Source organism: Haliotis rufescens, unplaced genomic scaffold, assembly GCF_023055435.1.
Source record: "Haliotis rufescens isolate VD_foot unplaced genomic scaffold, xgHalRufe1.0.p SCAF_8, whole genome shotgun sequence".
Lineage (NCBI taxonomy): Eukaryota > Metazoa > Mollusca > Gastropoda > Lepetellida > Haliotidae > Haliotis > Haliotis rufescens.
The window spans coordinates 53,352,187-53,364,416 of NW_025964372.1; the positions used below are offsets into that span (position 1 = coordinate 53,352,187).

At 44.0% G+C, this 12,230-nt stretch overlaps 1 protein-coding gene across 3 annotated transcripts in view; it reads right to left on the reverse strand.

Annotated features, from left to right (window-relative positions):
* LOC124145568 (A disintegrin and metalloproteinase with thrombospondin motifs 18-like) overlaps positions 1-12,230 on the reverse strand; it is a 76,469-nt gene that overhangs the window by 25,171 nt on the left and 39,068 nt on the right. For all 3 annotated transcript variants that reach the window (XM_048389126.1, XM_048389124.1, XM_048389125.1), the window contains exons 18-21: positions 9,530-9,650; positions 8,862-8,939; positions 5,083-5,240; positions 4,455-4,596 (exon numbers count right to left, since the gene is read on the reverse strand). In XM_048389126.1, the coding sequence (XP_048245083.1) occupies positions 4,455-4,596; positions 5,083-5,240; positions 8,862-8,939; positions 9,530-9,650 (499 nt within the window). The remainder of the gene's footprint in view (positions 1-4,454; positions 4,597-5,082; positions 5,241-8,861; positions 8,940-9,529; positions 9,651-12,230) is intronic.

Genomic DNA, 12,230 nt, shown 5'->3' on the forward strand with positions numbered 1-12,230 from the left:
ACAGTCACATACATGCAGTCAGATACAATGTCAGATACACAGTCACATACATAGTAAGATACACAGTCAGATACAGTCACAGACAGTCAGTCATATACAGTCACATACATGCAGTCATATACAGTCACATACATGCAGTCAGATACAGTCACATAGATGCAGTCAGATACAGTCACATACATGCAGTCAGATACAGTCACATACATGCAGTCAGATACAGTCACATACATGCAGTCAGATACAATGTCAGATACACAGTCACATACATGCAGTCAGATACAGTCACATACATGCAGTCAGATACAATGTCAGATACACAGTCACATACATGCAGTCAGATACAGTCACATACATGCAGTCAGATACAGTCACATACATGCAGTCAGATACAGTCACATACATGCAGTCAGATACAGTCACATACATGCAGTCAGATACAGTCACATACATGCAGTCAGATACAATGTCAGATACACAGTCACATACATGCAGTCAGATACAGTCACATACATGCAGTCAGATACAGTCACATACATGCAGTCAGATACAGTCACATACATGCAGTCAGATACAGTCACATACATGCAGTCATATACAGTCACATACATGCAGTCAGATACAGTCACATACATGCAGTCAGATACAGTCACATACATGCAGTCAGATACAGTCACATACATGCAGTCAGATACAGTCACATACATGCAGTCATATACAATGTCAGATACATGCAGTCAGATACAGTCACATACATGCAGTCAGATACAGTCACATACATGCAGTCAGATACAATGTCAGATACACAGTCACATACATGCAGTCAGATACAGTCACATACATGCAGTCAGATACAGTCACATACATGCAGTCAGATACAGTCACATACATGCAGTCAGATACAGTCACATACATGCAGTCAGATACAGTCACATACATGCAGTCATATACAGTCACATACATGCAGTCAGATACAGTCACATACATGCAGTCAGATACAGTCACAGACAGTCAGTCAGATACAGTCACATACATGCAGTCATATACAGTCACATACATGCAGTCAGATACAGTCACATACATGCAGTCAGATACAGTCACATACATGCAGTCAGATACAGTCACATACATGCAGTCAGATACAGTCACATACATGCAGTCATATACAATGTCAGATACATGCAGTCAGATACAGTCACATACATGCAGTCAGATACAGTCACATACATGCAGTCAGATACAATGTCAGATACACAGTCACATACATGCAGTCAGATACAGTCACATACATGCAGTCAGATACAGTCACATACATGCAGTCAGATACAGTCACATACATGCAGTCAGATACAGTCACATACATGCAGTCAGATACAGTCACATACATGCAGTCAGATACAATGTCAGATACACAGTCACATACATGCAGTCAGATACAGTCACATACATGCAGTCAGATACAGTCACATACATGCAGTCAGATACAGTCACATACATGCAGTCAGATACAGTCACATACATGCAGTCAGATACAATGTCAGATACACAGTCACATACATGCAGTCAGATACAGTCACATACATGCAGTCAGATACAGTCACATACATGCAGTCAGATACAGTCACATACATGCAGTCAGATACAGTCACATACATGCAGTCAGATACAGTCACATACATAGTAAGATACAGTCACATACATGCAGTCATATACAGTCACATACATGCAGTCAGATACAGTCACATACATGCAGTCATATACAGTCACATACATGCAGTCATACACAGTCACATACATGCAGTCAGATACAGTCACATACATGCAGTCATATACAGTCACATACATGCAGTCAGATACAGTCACATACATGCAGTCAGATACAGTCACATACATGCAGTCAGATACAGTCACATACATGCAGTCAGATACAGTCACATACATGCAGTCAGATACAGTCACATACATGCAGTCAGATACAGTCACATACATGCAGTCAGATACAGTCACATACATGCAGTCAGATACAGTCACATACATGCAGTCAGATACAGTCACATACATGCAGTCAGATACAATGTCAGATACACAGTCACATACATGCAGTCAGATACAGTCACATACATGCAGTCAGATACAGTCACATACATGCAGTCAGATACAGTCACATACATGCAGTCAGATACAGTCACATACATGCAGTCAGATACAGTCACATACATGCAGTCAGATACAGTCACATACATGCAGTCAGATACAATGTCAGATACAATGTCACATACATGCAGTCAGATACAGTCACATACATGCAGTCAGATACAGTCACATACATGCAGTCAGATACAGTCACATACATGCAGTCAGATACAGTCACATACATGCAGTCAGATACAGTCACATACATGCAGTCATATACAGTCACATACATGCAGTCAGATACAGTCACATACATGCAGTCAGATACAGTCACAGACAGTCAGTCAGATACAGTCACATACATGCAGTCATATACAGTCACATACATGCAGTCAGATACAGTCACATACATGCAGTCAGATACAGTCACATACATGCAGTCAGATACAGTCACATACATGCAGTCAGATACAGTCACATACATGCAGTCATATACAATGTCAGATACATGCAGTCAGATACAGTCACATACATGCAGTCAGATACAGTCACATACATGCAGTCAGATACAATGTCAGATACACAGTCACATACATGCAGTCAGATACAGTCACATACATGCAGTCAGATACAGTCACATACATGCAGTCAGATACAGTCACATACATGCAGTCAGATACAGTCACATACATGCAGTCAGATACAGTCACATACATGCAGTCAGATACAATGTCAGATACACAGTCACATACATGCAGTCAGATACAGTCACATACATGCAGTCAGATACAGTCACATACATGCAGTCAGATACAGTCACATACATGCAGTCAGATACAGTCACATACATGCAGTCAGATACAGTCACATACATGCAGTCAGATACAATGTCAGATACACAGTCACATACATGCAGTCAGATACAGTCACATACATGCAGTCAGATACAGTCACATACATGCAGTCAGATACAGTCACAAACATGCAGTCAGATACAGTCACATACATGCAGTCAGATACAGTCACATACATAGTAAGATACAGTCACATACATGCAGTCAGATACAGTCACATACATGCAGTCATACACAGTCACATACATGCAGTCAGATACAGTCACATACATGCAGTCATATACAGTCACATACATGCAGTCAGATACAGTCACATACATGCAGTCATATACAGTCACATACATGCAGTCAGATACAGTCACATACATGCAGTCAGATACAGTCACATACATGCAGTCAGATACAGTCACATACATGCAGTCAGATACAGTCACATACATGCAGTCAGATACAGTCACATACATGCAGTCAGATACAGTCACATACATGCAGTCAGATACAGTCACATACATGCAGTCAGATACAGTCACATACATGCAGTCAGATACAGTCACATACATGCAGTCAGATACAGTCACATACATGCAGTCAGATACAGTCACATACATGCAGTCAGATACAGTCACATACATGCAGTCAGATACAGTCACATACATGCAGTCAGATACAGTCACATACATGCAGTCAGATACAGTCACATACATGCAGTCAGATACAGTCACATACATGCAGTCATATACAGTCACATACATGCAGTCAGATACAGTCACATACATGCAGTCATATACAATGTCAGATACACAGTCACATACATAGTAAGATACACAGTCAGATACAGTCACAGACAGTCAGTTACACAATCACGTAAATAGTCATATACAGTATAATACGTTTATAACGAACACGCTTAATTTTGGTCCGGCCATTTGCTGTATAGATGTTGTATATATGCTTATAACGTACTACGGTTATAACGAACAAAAACTAGTGGTCCATTTGAGTTCTTTATAACCGTAGTGTACTGTATATAGTCATATACACAGGAAAATAACAGTCAGATTTACAGTCACGTACACAGCCACATAGACACAAGCATCCATACACAGGCAGAGAATCAGGCAAGTTTACCTCGTGTTCAACATACTATACATATGACTTAATATATAAAACTCAAGGATCAAGGATCAAGGATCAAGGACCATAAAAAAATCATCAAACAAATAAACATTGAAATATCCTGGTACACAATCATTTGGTTACCCTCATAGCACCTTACAGTGAGAGGACAGTGTCAGGCTGTGGTCGCATCACGTGGATCACATACGCGCTACTGAGAGGAGTTTGTTTAAACAAATAATGTTTAATGCGGCCTGAAACCACTCACTCACTCACTCACTCACCCAAGGCAACGTTAGATTAAACCAGTCCGTCCATCAACTGTCTGTCTGTTTGTGCGTTTGGTTTACGTACCTTGTCCACACGTGGCACTACAGGGGCCTTCCCGGGTGGTCCAGGTGTAGCGCACAGGCAAGGTGGCGACCAGGGGCTGGTAGAACTCGTAGTAGATCTCCGGGCTGACGTCGGAGTAGGTGTAGCCGAACAGCCGGTAGACCTGCGGACGGGGGACAGAGCTTCTTGATGCACTAATTTAAAGAAACTAATAAACCCCCTCACCTAATGCTTGTCATAGGTTTGGATGACAATCCCCCATTTCTCTGTACATTAGTTTCATGACCCTCCATGTAAAGACAAACTACAAAAGCACCGTATATTTACCTTTTTTTCACGACCTTCCCCAAAGATGGGTAATATTTTTCATGACCCTCCCCTAGAAACTGTCATATTTGTGTGTGACCGTACCCTGATTCCCTGTGGCCCATCCCCCGTTATAATATTTAATATTTAATAATTACATTAAATATTATGACCTAACAGGTCTAATATTTTCAGACAATAATACTTGAAAATAATTCTTCTTTGAGAAATCTGATGAAAAATTCCTTTCAGGTGTCAATAACCGGTTGTTTTGAACTGAACGTTCATGTACGACACTCGATCGTCGTCTTCGTGGTGTAGGTAATATAGGTAGTGTCGGTACCTGTGCCTGCAGCTGTGTGGGGACGGGGCCTGGGATCTGGATACTCTCCGGGCCATACGGGGCGTACAGCACTTTAACCCCATCCCTGCTGTAGGCGTGTTTCTTGTCCTTGTGCCGGAGGTTGGTGTTGAACAGACGCTGGCCATTCACACGTATACCTGCGGGAATCAGTAACACCTGTCATAGCGACTGTATACCTGCGGGAATCAGTAACACCTGTCATAGCGACTGTATACCTGCAGGAATCAGTAACACCTGTCATAGCGACTGTATACCTGCGGGAATCAGTAACACCTGTCATAGCGACCGTATACCTGCGGGAATCAGTAACACCTGTCATAGCGACTGTATACCTGCGGGAATCAGTAACACCTGTCATAGCGACTGTATACCTGCGGGAATCAGTAACACCTGTCATAGCGACTGTATACCTGCGGGAATCAGTAACACCTGTCATAGCGACTGTATACCAGCGGGAATCAGTAACACCTGTCATAGCGACTGTATACCTGCGGGAATCAGTGACACCTGTCATAGAGACCTATACCTGCGGGAATCAGTAACACGTGTCATAGCGACTGTATACCTGCGGGAATCAGTGACACATGTCATAGCGACCGCATACCTGCGGGAATCAGTAACACCTGTCATAGCGACTGTATACCTGCGGGAATCAGTGACACCTGTCATAGAGACCTATACCTGCGGGAATCAGTAACACGTGTCATAGAGACCTATACCTGTGGGAATCAGTAACACGTGTCATAGCGACTGTATACCTGCGGGAATCAAAGACACATGTCATAGCGACCGCATACCTGCGGGAATCAGTAACACCTGTCATAGAGACCTATACCTGCGGGAATCAGTAACACCTGTCATAGAGACCTATACCTGCGGGAATCAGTAACACGTGTCATAGCGACTGTATACCTGCGGGAATCAGAGACACATGTCATAGCGACCGCATACCTGCGGGAATCAGTAACACCTGTCATAGAGACCTATACCTGCGGGAATCAGTAACACCTGTCATAGAGACCTATACCTGCGGGAATCAGTAACACCTGTCATAGCGACTGTATACCTGCGGGAATCAGTAACACCTGTCATAGCGACTGTATACCTGCGGGAATCAGTAACACCTGTCATAGCGACTGTATACCTGCGGGAATCAGTAACACCTGTCATAGCGACTGTATACCTGCGGGAATCAGTAACACCTGTCATAGCGACTGTATACCTGCGGGAATCAGTAACACCTGTCATATCGACTGTATACCTGCGGGAATCAGTAACACCTGTCATAGCGACTGTATACCTGTGGGAATCAGTAACGCGTGTCACAAAGACCGTGTACCTGCGGGAATCAGTAACACGTGTCATAGCGACCGTATACCTGCGGGGATCAGTCACAAATGACACAGCGACTGTATACATGCGGAAATCAATCACACACTTCATAGCGACTGTCTACCTGCGGGAATCAGTAACACGTGTCATAGAGACCTATACCTGCGGGAATCAGTGACACATGTCAAAGAGACCTATACCTGTGGGAATCAGTAACGCGTGTCATAGCGACTGTATACCTGCGGGAATCAGTAACACGTGTCATAGAGACCTATACCTGCGGGAATCAGTAACACGTGTCATAGCGACTGTATACCTGCGGGAATCAGTGACACATGTCATAGCGACCGCATACCTGCAGAAATCAGTAACGTTTGTCATAGCGACTGTATACCTGCGGGAAACAGAAACACGTGTGATAGTGACTGTATACCTGCGGAAATCAGTATCAGGCGTCATAGCGACCGTATACCTGCGGGAATCAGTAACATGCGACACAGCGATCGTATACTTGCGGGAATCAGTGACACGAATCATAGCGACTGTATACCTGCGGGAATCAGTAACATGTGACACAGCGACCGTATACCTGCGGGAATCAGTAACACGTGTCATAGAGACTTATACCTGCGGGAATCAGTAACACGTGTCATAGCGACCGTATACCTGCGGGAATCAGTAACATGTGACACAGCGACCGTATACCTGCGGGAATCAGTAACACGTATCATAGCGACTGTATACCTGCGGGAATCAGTAACATGTGACACAGCGACCGTATACCTGCGGGAATAAGTAACACGTATCATAGCGACCGTATATCAGCGGTAAAAAGTGACTCGTATCACAGAGATCGTATACCTGCGGGAATCAGTAACATGTGTCACAGCGACTGTATACCCGCGGGAATCAGTAACATGTGACACAGCGACCGTATACCTGCGGGAATAAGTAACACGTATCATAGCGACCGTATATCAGCGGTAAAAAGTGACTCGTATCACAGAGATCGTATACCTGCGGGAATCAGTAACATGTGTCACAGCGACTGTATACCTGTGGGAATCAGTAACATGTGACACAGGGACCGTATACCTGCGGGAATAAGTAACACGTATCATAGCGACCGTATACCTGCGGGAATCAGTGACACATATTATAGCGAACGTATATCAGCGGTAATCAGTGACACGTATCATAGCGACTGTATACCTGCGGGAATCAGTAACATGTGACACAGCGACCGTATACCTGCGGGAATCAGTAACACGTATCATAGCGACTGTATACCTGCGGGAATCAGTAACATGTGACACAGCGACTGTATACCTGCGGGAATCAGTAACACGTGTCATAGCGACTGTATACCTGTGGGAATCATTAACATGTGACACAGCGACCGTATACCTGCGGGAATCAGTAACATTTGTCATAGCGACCGCATACCTGCAGAAATCAGTAACGTTTGTCATAGCGACTGTATACCTGCGGGAAACAGAAACACGTGTGATAGTGACTGTATACCTGCTGAAATCAGTATCAGGCGTCATAGCGACCGTATACCTGCGGAAATCAGTGACACGTATCATAGCGACTGTATACCCGCGGGAATCAGTGACACATGTCATAGCGGCCGCATACCTGCAGAAATCAGTAACACGTATCATAGCGACCGTATATCAGCGGTAATCAGTGACATACTCAAGAGACCGTATACCTGCGGGAATCAGTAACATGTGTCACAGCGACCGTATACCTGCGGAAATCAGTGACACGAATCCTAGCGACTGTATACCTGCGGGGAATCAGTAACATGTGACACAGGGACCGTATACCTGCGGGAATCAGTAACACGTATCAAAGCGACCGTATACCTGCGGGAATCAGTGACACGTATCATAGCGAACGTATATCAGCGGGAATCAGTAACATGTGACACAGCGACTGTATACCTGCGGGAATCAGTAACACGTGTCATAGCGACCGATATACCTGTTGGAATCAGTAACATGTGACACAGCGACCGTATACCTGCGGGAATCAGTAACATGTGTCATAGAGACCTATACGTGCGGGAATCAGTGACAGATGTCATAGCGACCGCAAACCTGCAGAAATCAGTAACGCGTTTCATAGCGACCGTATACCTACGGGAATCAGTGACACGTATAATAGCGAACGTATACCTGCGGGAATCAGTGACACGTATCATAGCGACCGTATACCTGCGACTGTATACGTGCGGGAATGTGTAACGTTAATACCAACCGGTACTCGCCATCCAACAAGACGTTCACAGTCAGTTTCCCTCAGAGAAGATGGTCACCCATCAAAAACACATCCGATCGTAATTTCAGTTTCTTCTGACGACAAATGGGGACTTTCTAAAGGCACATGAACAAGCTGATGTCACAAGTCTCACTCACTCATCCACGTGTAGCGGTTGTCATTGGTCATCTTGATTCCTGTTGACCCGCGGGGAATCGTCAGAAACGTCACATAGCCTGAAACAGCCCGGGACACATGCATCAAACTGTAAACATTTGGAACAACATGTCCTACAATTAGTTTTCCTTTTCCTGGTTGTTAAATGACCTGCCATGCGTTGTGACCTGTCTCACGTTGCTGTCTCACGTCGCTGTCTCACGTTGCTGTCTCACGTTGCTGTCTCACGTTGCTGTCTCACGTCGCTGTCTCACGTCGCTGTCTCACGTCGCTGTCTCACGTCGCTGTCTCACGTCGCTGTCTCACGTTGCTGTCTCACGTTGCTGTCTCACGTTGCTGTCTCACGTCGCTGTCTCACGTTGCTGTCTCACGTTGCTGTCTCACGTTGCTGTCTCACGTCGCTGTCTCACGTCGCTGTCTCACGTTGCTGTCTCACGTTGCTGTCTCACGTCGCTGTCTCACGTTGCTGTCTCACGTTGCTGTCTCACGTCGCTGTCTCACGTCGCTGTCTCACGTTGCTGTCTCACGTCGCTGTCTCACGTCGCTGTCTCACGTCGCTGTCTCACGTCGCTGTCTCACGTTGCTGTCTCACGTTGCTGTCTCACGTTGCTGTCTCAGAAGGTTCAGGTCACGTGATCACTCAACTCACTTTTCTCCTTTCCTCTGAAGAAGCTCCCCGTCTTTTTCTCGCAGGTGTTGTTGCTGCCGCTGCAGATGCCACAGACGTCAAGGCGGGTGGGGGAGTCACTGACACCGTCACAGCCGAATGCCTTGTACACAGAGAGGAAGTATTACGTGTGAAGAGGTCAGCCATGCCGTGAGGGTCATAACACCGAAATTGTATTAGTATGTGTTTTATTTATGAACGTCTAGATTCTAGAAATGCCAGAAACAATAAGAAACAGCGGGATACTCCATCGGGAAAACAATGCTGTTGTCGCGATATAAATTAAATTCGATGACAGGGGCGAGAGAAAGACAACGAGTTGCATGCGGACAACTTAAGTTATACAATGACTCTACACTAACTTACCCAACACTTACTCAAAACGTACCCTAAACGTACCCAACACTTACTCAACACTTACCCTAAACTTACGCTACACTTACCCTACACTTACTCTACACTTATCCTACACATACTCAACACTTACCTTAAACGTACCCTACACTTACTCAACACTTACCCTACACTTACTCAACACTTACCATACACTTACTCAACACTTACCCTACACTTACTCAACACTTACCATACACTTACTCAACACTTACCCTACACTTACTCAACACTTACCCTATACTTACTCAACACTAACCCTATACTTACTCAACACTTACCCTAAACTTACGCTACACTTACCCTACACATACTCAACACTTACCCTACACTTACTCAACACTTACCATACACTTACTCAACACTTACCATACACTTACTCAACACTTACCCTATACTTACTCAACACTAACCCTATACTTACTCAACACTTACCCTAAACTTACGCTACACTTACCCTACACATACTCAACACTTACCTTAAACGTACCCTACACTTACTCAACACTTACCCTATACTTACTCAACACTTACCCTATACTTACTCAACACTTACCCTAAACTTACGCTACACTTACCCTACACATACTCAACACTTACCTTAAACGTACCCTACACTTACTCAACACTTACCCTATACTTACTCAACACTTACCCTATACTTACTCAACACTTACCTTAAACTTACTCTACACTAACCCTATACTTACTCAACACTTACCCTATACTTACTCAACACTTACCCTAAACTTACGCTACACTTACCCTACACATACTCAACACTTACCTTAAACGTACCCTACACTTACTCAACACTTACCCTATACTTACTCAACACTTACCCTACACTTACTCAACACTTACCCTATACTTACTCAACACTAACCCTATACTTACTCAACACTTACCCTAAACTTACGCTACACTTACCCTACACTTACTCTACACTTATCCTACACATACTCAACACTTACCTTAAACGTACCCTACACTTACTCAACACTTACCCTATACTTACTCAACACTTACCCTATACTTACTCAACACTTACCCTATACTTACTCAACACTTACCCTACACATACTCAACACTTACCTTAAACGTACCATACACTTACTCAACACTTACCCTATACTTACTCAACACTTACCTTAAACGTACCATACACTTACTCAACACTTACCCTATACTTACTCAACACTTACCCTATACTTACTCAACACTTACCTTAAACGTACCATACACTTACTCAACACTTACCCTATACTTACTCAACACTTACCCTATACTTACTCAACACTTACCCTATACTTACTCAACACTTACCATACACTTACTCAACACTTACCCCAAACTTACCCTACACTTACCCCCACACTTACTGTAGACTTACCCTACATTTACAAGTACAAACTTTTACCCCCACACTAACAGAACACTTACCCTACACTCATTCCACACTTACCCAACACTCACTCCACACTTACCCAACACTTACTCAACACTTACCTACACTTACCCTACACTCATTCTACACTTACCCAGCACTCACTCTACACCTACCCAACACTTTCTCCACACTTACCTAACACTTAACCCAAACTTACCCTACACTCACTCTACACCTACCCCACACTCACTCTAAACTTACTCAACAATTACCCTACACATACCCAACACTTACCCTACACTCATTCTACACTTACCCTGCACTCACTCTACACCTACCCAACACTTACTCCACACTTACCTAACACTTAACCCAAACTTACCCTACACTCACTCTACACCTACCCCACACTCACTCTAAACTTACTCAACAATTACCTACACATACCCAACACATACTCAACACTTACTTACACATACCAAACACTTACCCTACACTTACCCTACACTCACTCTACACCTACCCCACACTCACTCTAAACTTACTCAACAATTACCTACACATACCCAACACATACTCAACACTTACCTACACATACCCAACACTTACCCTACACTCACTCTACACCTACCCCACACTTATTCAACACTTACCTACACATACCCAACACTTACCCTACACTCACTCTACACCTACCCCACACTTATTCAACACTTACCTACACTTACTCAACACTTACCCTACACTCCCTCTACACTTACCCTACACTTATTCAACACTTATTCAACACTTACCTACACATACCCAACACTTACCCTACACTCACTCTACACCTACCCCACACTTATTCAACACTTACCTACACTAACTCAACACTTACCCTACACTCACTCTACACCT